This window comes from Enhydra lutris, unplaced genomic scaffold, assembly GCF_002288905.1.
Source record: "Enhydra lutris kenyoni isolate GAN:26980312 unplaced genomic scaffold, ASM228890v2 scaffoldscaffold60, whole genome shotgun sequence".
Classification (NCBI taxonomy): domain Eukaryota; kingdom Metazoa; phylum Chordata; class Mammalia; order Carnivora; family Mustelidae; genus Enhydra; species Enhydra lutris.
The window spans coordinates 9405873-9424698 of NW_019154144.1; the positions used below are offsets into that span (position 1 = coordinate 9405873).

General features: G+C 37.5%; 1 protein-coding gene across 1 annotated transcript in view; it reads right to left on the reverse strand.

Moving 5' to 3' along the window:
- Positions 1-393: 393 nt before the first annotated feature.
- The window catches only part of LOC111158553 (transient receptor potential cation channel subfamily C member 4), a 202419-nt gene continuing 183986 nt past the window's right edge, over positions 394-18826 (reverse strand). Inside the window, exons 8-11 of the mRNA XM_022520653.1 lie at positions 15810-16004; positions 3705-3746; positions 3489-3578; positions 394-1824 (exon numbers count right to left, since the gene is read on the reverse strand). Of these exons, the coding sequence (XP_022376361.1) occupies positions 1102-1824; positions 3489-3578; positions 3705-3746; positions 15810-16004 (1050 nt within the window). The 3' untranslated portion in view covers positions 394-1101. The remainder of the gene's footprint in view (positions 1825-3488; positions 3579-3704; positions 3747-15809; positions 16005-18826) is intronic.

The window sequence follows — 18826 nt, forward strand, 5'->3', positions numbered from 1 at the left end:
ATGTTGTCCCTCTGGGGAAAGCTTTATATCTGTATCTACTGCTAAAATTAATAATGATTTTGGGTGAGTTTAATTTTAAAGAAATATATACCAGCCACTGGAAGAAAGATGAGGAAACCATGAGGATTTTGTATTTCTTTTGAATTCACAACAATGTCACACTGATTGAAAATACAACTTAACTTTGCTTAGATTCAGAGTTTAGAATGAATTTATTTTCATCTGGATATTATGAGAATGCAATCATTTTGCTTTGTTTAAGGTGCATTAACTATTCTAATTTACTGTTATTCTTTTCTAGCACTGAGAACTTTTGCCACGTTTTGAAATTCTGTTATTCATAAAGCCTGGTATTTATAATGACTAGTAATTGAACCCAAAAAAGGTCATTTAAAAAAAAAAAGTTGAAATAAAACTTCTGTCATGACAAAATCTCATTAAAAAATCATCAATTGTCAGTACTTATGAAGACAAACATTTATTTTACTTACTGAAAGTAAAAATTGGGCCATCTAAAACTCCAAAGTACACCTGACTTCCGTTTTAAGAGGGAGTTTAATCCTGACTCCATGAGAAGAGGGCTTGCTTACTTTAATTTGTGCTGTAATTATTTACATGGTAAGAAATAATTTGGTAATATTTGTGTATTAAAGCCACACTATAAGGCTGCCTGAAAAGTCCTTGATGAGTCACCATCTCTAAAGACCCTAAAAAATTATGAAAAGCTCGAATATTTCAGCTACACTGTTTTTTGCATATAAAAATATCTATCATAGGAGTCAACTACCACATGAATAAGTTGGGTTTGTTTTAGTTGAAAAAGAGAGCTAAAAATTTCCTGTGGATTATTGCAACAGTACAAGATACACGGTGCATTTATTAACGTCAACCAAAAAAATGGGTAAAACAAATTGTGAAAGCAAAAGCTGGTTACAAAACCAGGGTTTCTGATAGCCTTTGCCTCAGTTAAACATGTTACGCGTTACTATGCCACAGTTGATAAATGATATAAAGTGTAAGTTAGCTTTTGCTAATTCTCCCCCTCCCCAGAGCACTATGGAAAATATCTATATGCATGACCAACGCTTCCTCCTTCAAGTGTCACAACCTGGTGGTCACGTAATCCTCGTGGCTGACTGTGTCTGTGAGGTTTCCGTCATAGTCTATGCTAGAGTCTTCTTCCTTCTCATGCTTCTCCTTTGGTATGATTGGGACGGTGTCCTCCACCACCACCTTCTCCGACTTGAAGGAACACACTCTCTTGCCCACCTGTAAGCCCAGGGTGTCCGTGTTCCGTTCTCGGTGGTCTACTAATATACACTGTTCGCTGAGACCCGGGATGTTCAAGTCACCCCGGGAAGCCAACCCTCGAGATTCCAGTTGAATATTTCTCTCCATTGGTCTTTCGGCCTGTTGACGAGTGACTTCTTCTGAAACAGAGAAGATCTGGTTTGCATTTTGCTCAGCAGCGTTTTGTTTGGATCGTCTGTGAAATAACCCGAAGTTTTTGATATCGGTCACAAAATTCACTTTTCTCTGCTTCTCCCTCGGGGGCTCCTGCATCACCAGAGCCGAGCCGTTGCTTATGTTGTGTCTTTCGGAGGCAATGGCGGCTGATCGCGGGTGAATCAGCGTGGTTAAGTCGAACAGGCTGAAGTTCTTTCGCTTGTCCTTGCTGCTGCCCTCGTTATCGCTCTTCTCATCCGAGTCGGCCGAATTGGAGGACTCCTTCGTGGCCTGAGCCGCCTGCACTGTGGAGAGTTTGCTTCCTCGTAGCAACCCCAGGACTTCAAAGCGGAAACTGGAAATGTCTTGCTTTAGTTCCTAGGTGGGATGTAAAATGACGCAATTAGCTTAGGACCTAAACAAAGAGACATTAGGAACCATCATGAGCACGCTTCATACAGGGTTCTCATGTGTTTTCACTCATTTTTAAGAGCGAGGATTCCGCTCTGCTGCGATTGTCTCCCTGGTACTGGAGTCATTTTGGTTCCTGCTAATTTCCCTGTTGGAGTTCTGTGGTAACGTGGAGACTCCCTGAGCTCATGCAAAAAGAAACAAGTGCTTCCTCTCCAAAAGCTTCATCTGCTTTCAAGGCACCTCTTGTTCTCTCAGGGATGCATTTTTAAAAAAGATTTCTAATATCAGCACATTTTGTTGTCCCAAAGGCTATCTAAAACAAAGTAATTACAGTGGCGTCTGCCCTTCTACGAGCTGACAGTTACCTTCCATAGTTTGCCACCTTGGAGTTGAATTTATCTCAGCATCTGGGTGAGCTACTAAATCTCACGAATTGCTTCAAATCAGATAACATTTCTTAGATTCATCCTTTACTTTTATTTTTTTTTGGACAACTGAATTCTCAATAGTCCTAATCTTTTCGGACAACTGACAGCCCTAACCTGACTGTGGCCTTCCTGGTGGCCTCCTGCCTCCAGCCAATCTCCCAACACATCATGAATCATTCAACTACAAAATTTGGATGTTGTGGCTGCAAAGAATATTTCAGATCCCGGACAACTTCCAACCTGTGCTTTACATTTTGCAATTCATCTGCCTTTTTACCGAAGCAGCTGCTTATCTCTATTCTCTTGTGAAACCTGTTGCTTTTCACTCTTCTGAAGGGTTTTTTACTTGTTTTTGCCTCTATGATCCTCTGATCTTACTGACTTTGCTCATTCTTCCAAAACCTCTAAGAACTCAGGCAGAATAGCAAAGGTATTTTATACACATGTGCAAGCATATATACATTACATACATTCCACCTATCTCTTCTGATAGAATTAAATAAAAAATAAATAAAAAGGGAGAAAGACTAAGTGTGTAAGCTACACTTAGGCACAAACCTTGAATTTTCTACTGCAGAGCACAAACAGGGTTTTCCTTGTTGCTTTTAGCTTCTTAGTTACTAAATGTTTCAGGTTCAGAAATCAGATTGAAATTTCAAAAACTAAAGCTCACTCATTGGAGTGCTGGTGGGATCAGCAAGTCCAAATGCCACTGGACTCTAGGGTTTTTTCTGCCTCCAAGTATAAGTGCCTTCCATATTTCAGATTAAATGTGCTCGAAAACAATATATTTTGAAAAGAAATTTCAGCACTTTTTTTTCTTTTTAATAGTTAAACAGCCTTGAATCTAAAAGTAAGAAGGGGTGCCTGGGTGGCTCGGTCAGTCAAGCGCCTGGCTCTTGATTTCAGCTCAGGTCATGATCTCAGAGTCATGGGATCGACCCCTGTGTTGGGCTCTGCGCTCAGTGCAGGGAGTCTGCTTGAGAATGTCTCTCTCTCCCTCTGACTTCCGCTCTCATTCTGTCTCTCTAAAATAAATAAATCCTATTAGAAGGAGGTGGAGCAGGGAGAGGAGGAGGAGACAACACATGGGCTTGCTAGAACACACAGCTGAGTTTCCAGCTCTGATTTTAAATGTGCTGTATCTGGTTCCATGCTCTGTGGAACCCGCCTCTTGGTGATGAAGATGAAAATGATTACCTTAAAGTTCTCTTCAGTCAGCCCTTCTTCAGTTTTGGCATCTCTGATCATTGCGGCAACGTATCGCTTTACCAGGTTCCTCATAACCTCCTGAGGTATGTCAAAACACAAGAATTAATATTCAGTGCAGAAATATGATTTTTCTCTTGAGTCAGTTCTGAAGAGGGGCTATAGTTTATTTTAAGGCAAATTTCAAGATACAGTAGAATAACTTACTTGATATTGGTGATGTCTTCTCAAATTATCAGCAGCTCGCCTCTGAAAAGGAAAGAGGCATTGACTTTTCAGTTAGAGTGATATATTACCAATTTGGAAAATAATTCATTGTTCTTTTAATTGAGATTATATTTATCCTCACTTCTCCAAAGTGAAAATTTTACTAGACAATGAACAATAGCTGAAGAGTGCTTCACATGAATCAAAAGAATGAATGAACCAAAGCAACAAAGTGCAAAGTTATAATCTCTACAGCAATGAACATATAGACCAAGTTAACAATGATGGGAATGTTGTTCTTTTAATAGAAGGTGACAGAGAATTAGATAATTATAGCTGATATGTAGTCCAAATTACTTGAAATAATCTAAGAGACACAGATGAGACATATCAAATTAAAAATAAGAGAAATATAAAATAAAAACAAAAATTCTGTAGAGTAAAAAGCTCATATTACAATATGGAGGTCTTCATAAATATCAGTGTAGCAAGCTTCAGAATTTAGCTATGATATGCAACATGTAATCAGAAACAATGTTAGACCACTAAACCCCCCAACATTAATTTCAATCAGATGTACATTAAAAGGGACTTGCTGCTTTAATTAGGTGGTTGGATTTAACAAAAAAATAAAAAGTTCTGCTCAAACATCGGGCTCATAAATTCATCATTTAAAAAAATAAATGTCTCAGCTGTCATTTTGAAAAGATCAGAATGGTTTGGGAGTACAGCTAGAGTTAGCACAGAAGAGTGATTCTGGAGTGCAGAACAAAGAGAAAGGATGTTTAATGACTAAAAAAGAGTCCATAATAAATTGAGTTAAATAATAAACGGCACTAAAATTATATAATTGCAGATTTCATGGGTATTCTGAAGATACTAGAAAAAAAGCTTCATAATTCCCATTTTGTGCATGTTGAATAAATATTAGTATTGATTCTTAAGGAAGAAAACTGACCTAATTAAAGTAAAAAATATTTCTGTAATAAAGGAATGAATTTGGTAGGTTGTGAGAAAGCAAAGAGATAACATATCTAGAGTTTAAATAAGTCTTTTGATCTTATTCCTAACTAAATACTTAATCATATGCTGATAAAATGGAATTTTAAAAAGAGTTGTGAATACATCACTGTGAAATGACATTAGGAAAAAAATCAAACAAGACAAAAGAAACTTTTTTTTTTTCTTTAGGGGAATAAGGGAAAATGGCTTTTTCACTGGCTGGCCAGGAGAATAGACTTGTGTTTCATGATTAATAGTGACTTTTAGGAACAGCTGAGACCATGCTTAACTTCCTAAAAGCCACTAATTATTTACCATTCAGTTTTACACAAATCTTAAACAATTTTCAATATGGTATTTTGGTATTATGGTATTCATTAAGAGATTGGGAAGTTTAAAACTTACTGCAAAATTAGAATATCTTGGAAAAAAGAAAGCATGGGAATTTTATGACTGAGCCACAAGATGGAGGTATATGACTCCTATTGAGACATAGCTTAGCTGAAATCCAAGACAAAAAGCACTTCTATAAGGACACAGGCCTTCCAGATCTCCTTAAAGTTACTTCAGGTGGACAGAAATACTAAAACCAGCTATATACCAAGTTCTTTAACACTATCACTATAAATATTGTACAGGATACCCATATTCCACAATTAAGTAGATAGAAACTCTGAATTTAGTATAGAATTTAGTCAACTCCAGTTTGATTACTTTGGGCTTCTTCTATGGCATTTTGTTATTCTGTTTTGATCAAAAAGCCAATAAAAAGTAGTCAGCAGAGAGCAGCCTGAAGTCAAGATTTAACTTTAAATTTCCTTAATGCAAAATTAAAGCTAAAAATGACAGAATCAGAAAATTACAAGTAACAAGTGAAAGTCATCATGATGCATTTTAGTATTGATAAGAGCACAGACTGTCTTTTCTTCAGCAGAACCTGCTCATAAACACATTTAAAAATTTTAAAACAAATATAAGAAGATCAAAGATTATATTTTAAAAACTAATCTGAGATTGATTTTTTCTAGGGAAATTTTTTTTTTTTTTTTTAAAGAAACAAAATAGACTGACAGAGAGAACATAGAAAAAAATTCCTATGATTACTTTCAGGAGCTATTCCTATCCCTATCCCAGATTTGAGCATAAATTAATATAGTTAATTGTTTTTGCCAAACAGTGTTCTTACACATCTACATAGTAATACTGCACAAATATCTGTATTCTTGTGAGATTATGTCAGCCAACCGAACTCCAGTGTCCTAGGAAAATAATGAAGCTAGTCATATTCTGGATAACGAAAAACAGAAGTGAATGCAATAAATTCACCGAATGATGACCACTAAATTATGCAGTTCAGATATCTCTCCTGTCTATGTAATCTCTCCTTTTCTGGTTAGCACCCCAGAACTGATTCCTATCGACCATTACTATGATGCCCACCTGTCTCTACTTTCTTACTATCTGGGAGGTGGTGGGGTGTCACTTTAAGAACATGTACTTAAAGGGGGTCACACCTGCGTTTGAAAGTGACTGAGTCTGAACAAGGAATTATCTCTGAGGTCCTCTCCCATTCCCATTTTTTATTTTGCAACGTAAAGTTAAATGCACCAGATGATTTTGGAGATTAAATGAGATAAGAGATTTAAGACATCTATCATTAATGTTAACTAACTAGTCCCCATCCTCTTTCCATTTTTCCCCTTTTCTCTTAATAACATGATTTAGTGCAGGTTTTTTTTTTTAAGATTTTATTTTATTTATTTATTTATTTGATACAGAAAGAGAGATCACAAGTAGGCAGAGCAACAGGCGGGCGGGGGCGGGGGGAAGCAGGCCCCCCGCTGAGCAGAGAGCCCGATGTGGGGCTCGATCCCAGGACCCTGAGATCATCACCTGAGCCGAAGGCAGAGGCTTAACGCACAGAGCCACCCAGGTGTCCCTTTAGTGCAGTTTTTAAAAAATATTCTTGAGCCATAAAACTTGTGAATAATTTGACACATATCAGGATTACCCCAGAGGAAGTAAAAGAAGATGTAATTGTCCCTCTTTGTGTGATTTGCTTGGCATTTCAGGCTTGAGGGCAGCATTTTATTTAGCAAAAGAGTTGAATGCTTTTAACCTAGGCAATAGAGGTGTGGAAGTAGGAAATTTGTATTTAAATAATAGTGTGAGGGGAGGCTTTTAGTAAACATGGATAGATGTAATGCAAATTCTGTAGGTATTTTTGTTTTATTAAAACTCTTTTTTTAGAGCAATTTAAAGTTCACAGCAAATTTGAGTGGAAGGTACCAAGATTTCCCACATACTCCCCACACATATACTAGAAAATAAGCTACTGAATTCCTGAATTCAGAATAAGCTACTGATTTTTTTCTATGTTCTCCCATGAGCGATGTCCCCAGCCAGAGTGGTACATTGTTATAATTGATGAGTGATTATCAACCAGAGACCATAGTTTACATGACCGTTTACTCCTGGTGTTGTATACTCTTGTGGGTTTGGACAAATGTATAATGACATGTATCCGTTATTATATTCTCATACAGAGTATTTTAACTACCCTAAAATTCTTCTGTTCTTTGCTTATTTATCCCTTCCTCCTCTGCCCCCACGACCTTAACCTCTCACCACCACTCATATTTTTATTGTCTTCATAATTTTGCCTCTTCCAGAATATTATATATTTGTAATCATACAGTATGTGGCTTTTTCAGATTGGCTGCTTAAACTTGATAATATGTATTTAGGTTTCTCTATGTTTTTGCATGCCATGATAGCTCATTTACTTTTGTCACTGAATAAATAATATTCAATTATCTGGATGTACCATAACTTATTTATCCATTCACCTACTGAGCTACATCTTGGCTGCTTCCAAGTTTGGGCAATTATGAATAAAGCTGCTATAAACATCCTTGTGCAGGATTTTGTATGGACATATGTTTTCAACTCCTTTGAGTAAATGCCAAGGAGTGCGATTGCTGGATTGCATGGTAAGAATATATTTAGTTTTGTAGGAAACCATCAAACTGTTTTCCAAAGCAACTTACCCTTTCGCATTCCCACCAGCAATGAATGAGTGCTCCTATTGCTTCACATCCATACTAACATCTGGCGGTGCCAGTGTTCCAGTTTTTAGCCAATTTAATAGGTGAGTAACACTAGTCAGTTATCTTTTTTGAGGTCCCGAAAGTGTTTTGAATATCCCTGCATGATGTTGGATTTTTGCTGTGACCTCTGTGAATCTTCCTTTGTGGGTTCCTTTTTCACGAATCTTAGCTTGTGGGGCCAATTTAAGATATATTTATTAGGTGGTTATCATTCATGGCAGAAGCTGCAAGTACCCAGAGATGAATAAAACATACTTTTTGCCCTTAAATGGCTTATAGTCTACTAGGTAGGATGCCAAGAATGTCTAGAGATGAAGGCAAAAAACAAAAAAACAAACAAAAGACAAGCAAAACCACGGGGAGTGCCTTAAGAATGTGTTTTGAGTACAGGGAAGCAAAAAGTAGTATTGGGCTAAGGAAAGAACCAGCAGCAGCCTTCAAACAGGGAACAGGATTTTAGATTGGACTTGAAAGAATCATGGGACTTTGACAGAAGCACAGACATTCAGATTTACAGAAGACTGGAATACAGTCCGCAGTATGCTGGTGCTGGGGGGTGAGAGATGTGTTAGGCCGATTTTCACCAGTACAGTTGTGATGTGCTCTGATAATCAGGATATAGGGATTAGCTCTTGTTGGAAAGTTAGCATGAGTTCTTTATGCAGAATCTCGGAAAGCACAATGAATTCAGTGGTTGGTAGGCACCTGGGGTTTTGACAAATTGAGTGATATGTGATAAAAGTGGAACTTCTATGATAATCACATGGCAGCAGTATTGGGTAAGAAAGAGGAATATGGAGAATCAGTACGTAAGACATCAGTTGGGATGCTGGTACAGAACATGACGGAAGGGTAGGATGGGTGTGAGCTGAACCTGTGGTGGTATGAATGAAAAGGAAGAGAAGCAAGGGTCATAACGGGATGAGAATGTGGAGCGGGAACAGAAGTCCGGGGGGCTTGGCAGCTGGAATGAGTTTATGAAGACAAAAATTTTTAGTCTAGCTGCTGAGATGTTGGTAATATTAAAAAATAACAAAGAATTCCACTTTGGTGATTCTGACAGAGGACATTAAAGTAGCAATACCACTGTCTATTTTGGATTTTGGGGGAAGGTTAAGACTAAAGGAAAAGATTCGAAGAGTATATGCCCAGATGCAATAGTGTATCCAACCACAAATCCACATTTCTCGGGATTAACACAGGAAAACTATTGTGGACAATACAATCATTGATAATTTGTAAATATATCTATTAAGAATGCATATAATGGCTCTTTTTCTTTTTTAATTAGCTTTCTTAGGCTAACACTAAAATTAATTTAATTGTCTAATTTCCCAGGATCTACCAAAGGCCAAGGGAAATCAGACTGGCTTTTAAATTTTGATACAGATCTGTTGTTTATTAGAACCAAACCCCCAGGGGCACCTGGGTGGCTCAGTGAGTTAAGCATCCAACTCTTGATTTTGGCTAGGTCATGATCTCTGTGTCATGAGATCGAGCCCTGTGTTGGACTCCATGCAGGGTGTGGAGCCTGCATAAGAGTCTCTCTCTCCCTATCTCCCTCTTCCTCTGCCCTTCCTTGCCAAAACAAAACAAAACCCAAAACCAAAACTCCCAAAGAGTTCTAGTCTCATTGCCTCATTTATAAGTAAGGCCCACAGAGTTGAGTGAGTTGAGTGAGTAACTACAATACCACAGTGTTCTCATGGCAGTGCCAGTTCTATATCACTAGAACTCACTCTTTACACTTTGCTCTTTCTATCATGTACTGTCAAGTAGATACTTAGAAATATTTGAATACACCTGCTATGTATTCTATGATTTTTGCCTCCTTCTCCCAAAACATCTTAATTTGAGGGGCAGCACCATTAAATACTGGATCCATATTTCTTTGAATAAAAATGAGTAAGCACAGATGCATATGCTATATGTTGTATTAGTTTCTTAGGCATGAAATACCATAAACTGTGTGGCTCAAACAACAGAAATTAATTGTCTCATGGTTCTGGAGGCAAGAAGTCTCAAATGAAGATGTTGGCAGGGAACTATTCCTCTGAGACTGAGGCTAGAATCCTTCCCTTCTTCTTCCTAGCTTCTCATGGTGGCTCTCCATCCTTGGTGTTCCTTGCTTTGCAACTGCATAATCCCATTCTCTGCCTCTGTCTTTACAAGGAGATCTCCTTTTGTCTCTGGGTCGTCACGAGATCATGTTCTTATATGGACTCCACTTACCTTTCTGAACCCAATTACACCAACAATGACCCTATTTCCAAATAATTCACATTCTGAGGTACTGGAATTTAAGACTTCAAAGTATTTTTTGGCGGGACATAATTCAACCCATAATATATGTACTCTTTGCAGTAAACATAGTGATAATTTTTGTCAATTGGTGACATTATTAAGTATTATACAGTGGAACTACCATCAACAATGGTAGCTATCTTTTTGTCATGTAAAGATCACTTGACTTTCGTAGGCATTTACTCTCACAGGGGAAAGTATTACATCCTTTAATCATCACTGGAAATGACCGAGAACAGAACTGACCGATTTGTGTTAAAAAAATAATATAATATTTTGGAGAAAGATGTGTATTTTAAGTTAGCAGTTCTTTGCAAATTATGTCTGAAATCTAGCAGCGTATGCAGAATGTTCCTTGGCAGGATGGCTTGTGCTCAGGCACCCAAGGCACACATGTGTGCCACATCGGTGTACCTCAGATTTTGCAGATTCCTTTTGATGTTTTGGGACAAGGTAAAGGCAGTATGTGTGTGGATCACAGAACTAATGATAAAGGAAAAGACCAAAGGAACTTCTGCTGCTGCAAGGGAACTCCACATTTCCATAGAAGTGTCATGCGGCCTTAGAGCATGACAGGTTTTGCTACTGGAAAGAAAGGGATCTGGGGAATCGGCTGTGACATTTCTCGCTCTTTATCTCCCATTGTCTGCAGGTCCACCACGTGGAGTCAGGCACACTTCCCCTTCCCCAAGCTGGTTCCCTGCAGTCAATTGTCAGTGCGTGGTTCTCTCATTTCCTCCCGGGTTTTGGTCTATCACTGACTTTGAGCCCATGAATTATGCCTTTTATCCTTTGCTTTGCTTGGTGAATCCCTTAGGGGCTGCAGCTTGCTGTGCTCTTCTCCTTTTAAAAATGAGGAAAGAGGCAAGGGGCCATTCCAAGATGCGATCCCTTTTTGAAAACTGCAGTTTGGCTCATTTACAGGTGGAGCTATGTATTGTTTTCTATAAGCACACTTTTTAAGCATATAAAAACAAATGATATAAAATGCTTGAACATTGCCTTGTCAAGATAAATATTCAGGGTTTCGCTCTTGAAACACCAGGTACATCACGCAATGCATTCCTCCACATCCCTTCCTAGGAAAGTAAACTTAATTAAAGCCCCAGCCAGCAAATTTTACAGAAGTAAATTATGGTTTGGGACGTACTCATGGATGAATACTATCGTATCCGTAAGATTTGTTGTTAGACCTACTGGAAGCCATGAAGATTAAGGAACAATGCATTTTGATAAATTAGCACTAAAAATACAGTCTGAAAAGCATGTACCATTAGCATTTTCCTCTGGTGATGCTAGCTGGTGTTAATCCATTCACTGTTTCTAATTCTCTGGCAGTGGCTTAACTGAGTGTTTTTCTGTGGCAACTGGTCAGGCATGAGTGTTCCATCTGAGGTCCCAGAGCTGAGTGATGCTAAATGACCCTAACAGACATGGTGTTTCATGTTTTCCTCCCTATGCTGTGCTCAGGAGAAAATCAGAAAGTGGAAAATATGAATCTAAGGTAGTTAAAATCATTTGTTATCATTTTGTCCAAAGACCTCACATTTTTTAGTTCAGCATATTAATCTATACCTTAAACATTCCATTTTAGAAAACTGGTCTATAGCATTGAAATGTTTCATATCAATTAAACATTTTGGCATTAACATATTTTTACGTTAACTGAATAATCTGGGCCTCTTGAGCAACAAGTGCAAATGTTGATTTTGTTTTCATTTAAAAAGCTGTGCTAGATACCAGTGGTTTCTTTAGCAGGAGTTTCTAATTAAAGTTACAAGGAAATGCTTGTTAAAATAGAAATCCCTGATAATTTCTAGCACGTGTTAAAGTCTAAGAATGAGTGTTTTAATATGGAGAAAGGTATTTGCTGATAAAATGGTGTTAAGCTAAAAATTAGACAAGTAGTAATATTAAAAACCAAAAGCTACATGTTTCTTATTTTACTGACCTCTCACTAGGCTGCCCATTTGGTGGGATGTTCATAATTTCCCAGGGACAAGCCATTTCTCAATAATGAGTTTGCTTCCTACAATAAAGGTTTTGTTCAATAAAGCATTTCTGCTTCATTTATGTTTTCCCCGTAAAGCATTCCAAATGAAAGGTTAATTTATCTGGGACTCTCGATCACCCCTAAAAGGAAGTTCAAAGTTAAAAAAAAATTAATGAGTTTTCAGGGCTAGCTGTATCAGTATTACCCGGAAGCCATAAATAGCCAGATAAGATCACCAATGATGGGCTCCTGGAGAGTGGCCAGTGCAGCCACCCTGAAGAGCCCTGGTCTGCCTGGTCCTGTGCAGGGAATGAGCACCGGCGTGACATTTGGACAGCTGCTCGGTGATGACCAGAGTCAGTAAGTGAATCACAAGGTGGGAAGGTTAGAGAAAATGCCTCAAAGAGTGCATGAACTCTACCTCCAGCTTAGCTTCAAGTTTCTGCTTCACAAATGTGGCCTAAATATAAACTAGTTGAGAAGCAAACAGAAGGTAAGCCAGCCTGTGAAACAAGGGCTTTGAGATACGGGAATCTGAGAGGCAGCTGAGGACAATGGCAGGATCTGCAAAAGCTATGGAGAAAAATGAAAGGACAAATACACAACGTGGAAGGTATCATTGCATCGTTATTAGATTTTTCAGGAATCAAGAGGGTGATGGAAAACACACTGGTTTGGGGAACAAAAGACCCAGGTCTCTCCCACGCACTGTCACCAAGGGATCCTAAAACACTAGGCAAGGTAAATACACTCTCTTTGAGAGGAAATAGTTAAGTGATTTCTAAGGTCCCTTTGAAGTGTAATGTGATATTCTAAGCTTACAGTACAGTGACTGTCATTGGTACTTCAAAGTCATCTTTTAATTAATGGAAATGTGTATATCTCCTTGTCTTTGTTTGTCTACACCGATGAACTGCCAAGAGGATTAACCACATTGAAATGAATTCACAGCAAAATCAATTACTTTTTGACATTATTTTTTTCATTTAACTCTTCTATTGATATTACCCAACCTCCTTAATTTACTTTTCCTTTATCTTGTATTTTTCTTTATAAATAATACATATTATTTTTTCCATCTAAAATCTAAATGTATAAAACTCAACTACAAGTATGCAAACCAAAATATTATGTCCTTCCTATTCTGGAAATGCAGTCTAGACAAAAAGTCAATTTACAGGATTGAGTTTGATTAGGCTGGTGCTTGCCCAAACCCTTAGTATGGTGAAGAAGAGGCAAGATTGAGAGTGGGACGAAGGTAGGGAAGAGAGACATGACTCATAATATTTATTTAGTTTGTCATAAATTCCCAAAGCATAAAAATATCCATTACAAAAGGTTAGTAAGATATACATGGCTAAGGAGAGAGGAATGGCTTGAGGTCACTCTGTTAATTGGGAATTCTTTTTCTGTGCATCAGCTTGGATCAAAATATTCAAACAGACTTAAAAAGAAATTTGGGTCTTTGGAGACCAGTAATGCATAGAAAAGAAAGCTTTTTAATTTGTGCCGTTTACCCTCTCCCTCTGAAAGGTGTGAATCACTGCTTTAATAGGAAATCCCAAATGAATGTTAAGCCCTTCTTTGCATCTAAGAAATGATGGTAACATATTGCTAACAATGCGTCAACAGTGGGAGGATTCTGGAGGTTGTGTGGGGGGACTTGGAAGTCAAGTTCTTGAGTGGTTTTCTATTATTTCGTGGCAGCACAGATGGATCTTCTAAAATATTAGAGCAGGGCCCCATATCTTGGTTACAAGTTTTGTGGCATCTTAAAACCTAAGATTGTCTCTCTTATTGCCTAAAATTAAATCATTACAGACAAATTTCTTTTGTGTATGACCTTTATTTTGGGGCCCAGAAATTCTTTTGGAATCAAAATAACTCCTATGAGAGATAGTATAGAACTGTACTAGCCGTTGATGTCTTTTCAGGGATTGATTAAATAAAATTATTACGGATTTAAGAGTAAGATGTGAAAAAGGAGAACTATATTTTAATGTGGAAGAGAGTAAGCAGAGTTTGGCTTCTCTGAAATCTTTTTTCTGTTTATCTCAAGGAAAACAATAATTATTGCTCACACTCTTGTCATAGCATCTTGTGTGTAACAATATTATAATGCTAAAATATTATATGACATGTACTAAGTAATATGTTCTCATATTTGTATCTCCCATATGAGAAATGATGCCCTCAAGGATGGAAAGCATGCCTTTGTACCTACTCCCACCCCCCAGTTCCTGGCTGGCATGTGGAACACATGCAATAATTGCTTATTAAACCAAAGTCATTATATTTATTTTACAGCCCTTTTAAAATAATCCAGACTTATTTTTTAATAGAAATCAAACATCTGGAGTAAAATAATTTCACTCTTTTCTAAAGTTAGTGGTAAAATCTATTAATTAGTATTAGGATTGCGGCTAAGTCTTCATCATAATTTAACTTTGGTTTCTAAGATCAGATATATACCCAAACTTTAGTCCTCCCAAGATCATGGGGTAAGAATTTGTGCGCAAGAATATGACTGCATCTCCTAACCACCTCTCTATTTGCTTTACACTCTTGCCAATCAATTTCACTTTAGAATTTGAAATGTTACTGACAAGACAGCAAAATCAATACCACTATCCATAGAGAAAGCCCCATTTGATGCTGATAATAATGCCTAGTAGCCAATGAGGTTAATGAGTGAGAAGGATCACTTAGGGCATAGCAAGCAGTCAAAAACCATATTAAATAAAATTAAAAACAAATTTAAAAACTTTAGTATGTAACTAGTATTACTTGGTGATTCTAATATAACGGTGTATTAGAATACTTACAAAACAATTTCTCTGAACAAGTCAAAATGACTAGTGAATGTTAGAGTGTGAATTTTCAAAAGATCACTGTGAGAACTTCAGAAAATAGTAAATTAAGTAGGGAAGAATGACGAATAACTTGTCCCATGTCAGTGGTTTGGCTGGAACAAAGTCCTAAGTCCATGTCTCTTCTGATGGAATAGCTTGAACTCTTGGTTTCCAGCATGAAAGAAATTTCCAAAGGAAGTGTAATCTTATGGTTTAACAGGAGCATGGCTCTGAGGGGTCCTAACATTTTTTAAAAACACAACCTCTTGGTATTTAAAATGACTGGGAGTAGAAGCAAAATGTTGAACAATTTGACATATACTGAAATCACTGTACTTGAACATGGTACAACATTTTCAAGTTATAATATCCATTTAGTCCTTAGTTGAGAAATTTTTGTCAAACATTATAGGAGCCTATGTTAGGCACTAAGAATATAAGATGACTGACACAGCCCCCTTCCCTTACAATCCAGAGGGAGAAGTAGACAATGAGTAAGTAATGCCACAAATACCCTAAGGTTGCAGTTCTGAAACAGGCTAGAAATCAGGGTACTGAGAGCTAAGGTGTTAGTTCCCCCTCCATGACTCATGGGTCCAGGAGAGGCCTGTGTCAGGTGGGGCTCCTATTTAAATAACACTGATGGCCCTCACTGTAGGAAACCGTGTCATAGGGTAGCTGTGCGATAAATGGTCACTAAAAACAATGAAGAAAAACAAAAAGGCTAAAAATGCAAAAATATCCAACAAGAAACACAAATATATTTCAATTACACAATTAATACACAATTAAGAAAAAATACACAATTAAGAAAAAAAGTAATACTAACATGCTGTGTTCTTACCCCTATTGTTCCAAAACTTTCAGGCTTTCTCCTCATCTTTTTCTTGCACAGGTGTGTCCATATCCATTTGATCAGGTACCAGAGAGACTTGGGGCTTGGGATGACATTGAAGGGAGTAGGCAGAGTACCACCTTCTTCAAAATAACTCATCCAAAGCTTTGTTCTAGCGAATTTCCATTCTATATCTGCATGGTCCTGAATGGGAGAATATGACAACTGCTGACAGGTTTCTTAATTACTAAGGTGATATAAACTTCACAAAGAGCTTATAACTTGACTTGGAGCAGCTCTTGGAACATTAATTAAATTGCTTATAAAATCAAGGCTGACTCCAAGCGATAGTCATCTAAACATTTCCGATGATGGTTTACCCTGGTAAAGAGTCAGCGCTCTTGTCAGGTTTTATCCTTCCTTCTTCCATGAAACAGACATCTAAAAGAATTCCGTGTTAAAGAGACTGCAGCGATCAGTTATGACTTGAAGATGAATTTTCCTTTCCCACACTGTAGGCTTACATTAATTTGCTCAGCTGCACTAGATTCTGGCCACAAACAGGCCTTTATGTCTTACCCAAGGCCTAGAATTCCTGTCTAGGTGACTGCCACCTGCATCGATGCTCATGGCTTAGCCTTCTAGTGTTTCTAGGAAAAGTCTTAGTTGATATGTTTCTGTGTGAATGATTCTTGTCCGCCTTTAGGCAAGAGGCACAAATTCAGATAGAAGTTCCTCTAACAAATGAAGAATAAGGCCTCTGACACAGCATTGAACCCTGATAGGAGCTTGTCCAAATGGCACCAGATAGGAGTGTTATTGGCGGCTGCCTAAAATGTATGTTCTAGGATTTCATTTTACATTTAAGGATTTTAGGATACATTTTAGGATTTCAAAATAGCTCATTTTAACCCATTAATATTAGAAAGAAGAACTCAGATTTTAGAGTAGGAGCATAAACTTAGACTGTGCTTCCCTCAAGTATTTCTAAATGGCTATGTGCTAATGAATATCTGTGTTGTGTATACATTTCTACTCTGAGCAATAGAGATGTTTTGTCTAGACACTGGACAGATTGTGCTTTCAACAGAAAGAGCATATCTAGAAAATGTGTGGCCCTCGTTGTTGCTTAGCAAATGTTTGATGGGTTTGACCGATCAATAGACAGAAGCACAGAAGCTCCAATCTGCCCTCCCTCACCATTCTCCCCACTTCCTCTCTTTTATTTCTCCCACCTTCCCTAGCTTTCTTTCTAAACAAGCTTATAGATTCTGCAGTAATGAAAAAAGGTATTTATTATTTGCTGTAGTCATGGAGAATGGGAGTCAGCAGAATTGGCTTAAGGTCATAAAAAGGCTATCACTTTGATAAAATGTTGGCCTGTGAGTAGATTCTGTTCCTTCCAATTCTCCTGGAGGCACAAATTAAGGATTATTCTGACCTCATTATGTTCTCTTATAGCTATCACAAAGCAGACTCTTCTTTTGTTTATGGTTTGGAATTCTGAGAGGGTCTATAACAAAATCTATAGCAGAAAAACTGGAAATGAAATGTTCTATGCTGATGATGCCCCAAACCACCGTCTGTTACCCAGGTGCAAATCAGAGTTGGCATGTTCATGCTCCAAGGAGCCATCATGCCCATGATGCTGAGAGGTACACCCGTCTCAGGTTCTCAGTGCCTGTTCTCCTCTCAAGTAGTTTTAGAGTTAAAACTCTTTAAGAAGTCACCTAGAATAATACATCCCATAAAGAACCCCCCCCAAAAGTCATACTATTCTTGATGTTCTCTTCTTGATGAAATCAATACATTTGATGTTCTATAGGATCCAAATTGTATATATAGTTTCTCTATATGTAGCTTGATAATTAGAGACTTTCTAATTTTTTTTGGAAGGGAGGTCTGGAAAATAGAATCCATGTTTTGCAAATGTGTTGACCAGAGAAATACAGAACTTCGGAAGCAATTACATAGTGACTATCTTAAGAAAGCCATACTTACAAGATGCTTAAATGAAGCTCCACAAATTCATATATTCACCTGCAAATCCTAGGACCCTGGTATATCCTATGTAAATACTTAGTTTGTGAATCAGTAGATAAAAAATCATCTATTCTTGTGTTTTATGCAGTTTTTCATCTGTGACAGGCATCTTGCCCGCATAAAGATAGTTGAAGTAAAATGCAGAATGCTGCTTCTCAAAATAACTAATAACATTCCAGCAGTTTAGCAATAGACACAAAGATGCAATATAATTGTAGCTATTTAAAGAGATAATTATGGTTATGAATTATGCTTATAAAATGCTACTTGTATCAGGTATAAATACAAAAGACCTAAATGTATTTTATTCCAGTATGGGTTTGTTCTGTTGCTATTGCTAATGGCCATTGACTCCTGGGAAGTTCAAGGAAGACAAAGGGCTTTGCCTTTCTTATTCATTGCTGTATTTCTAGTTCCTAGAATAGTACTTGGCAACAGAAGAAGTTCTCAATAAGAATTTGTTGAATGAATGAATAAATAAACTAACTTGTTTGGATTCTAGAGTTTCAAATAAGTGTATATGGTACTGTATACCCTGTTGTAGAATCCAATGTTACTCCTACATTGCTTTTTCTGGATTTAAGAAATTGAAAATCCTGTGCATTTTTCCCTCAGACTCCCCTCAAGGCTAGCTTTTCTATCTTGCCAGGCTGGCAGGAGTTTGTTTATACCTAGACTGAGGCTCAATGGTCGGAGACAATGCAGAGTGCAAAGGGTGTTGCATAGAGATAAGCCACTTGTTCATAACTCATCCCTCCCCCAGTGCTTGCCATCACCAATGACTGCCTGTAAAGATAGATTCCATTTATTTTATAATCTTTCATAATCTGACAAAACTAAGTTAGTATGTAGCCAAATATGGTACAATACTGTTTAGAAACTTCAAATTAACCATTCATATTATAATTCTGTTCTGTCTCCTCAGTAGCCTATTAGAGACTGTTTTCTATGATAAATAGGATAGAGTATGGATAGAAACAACA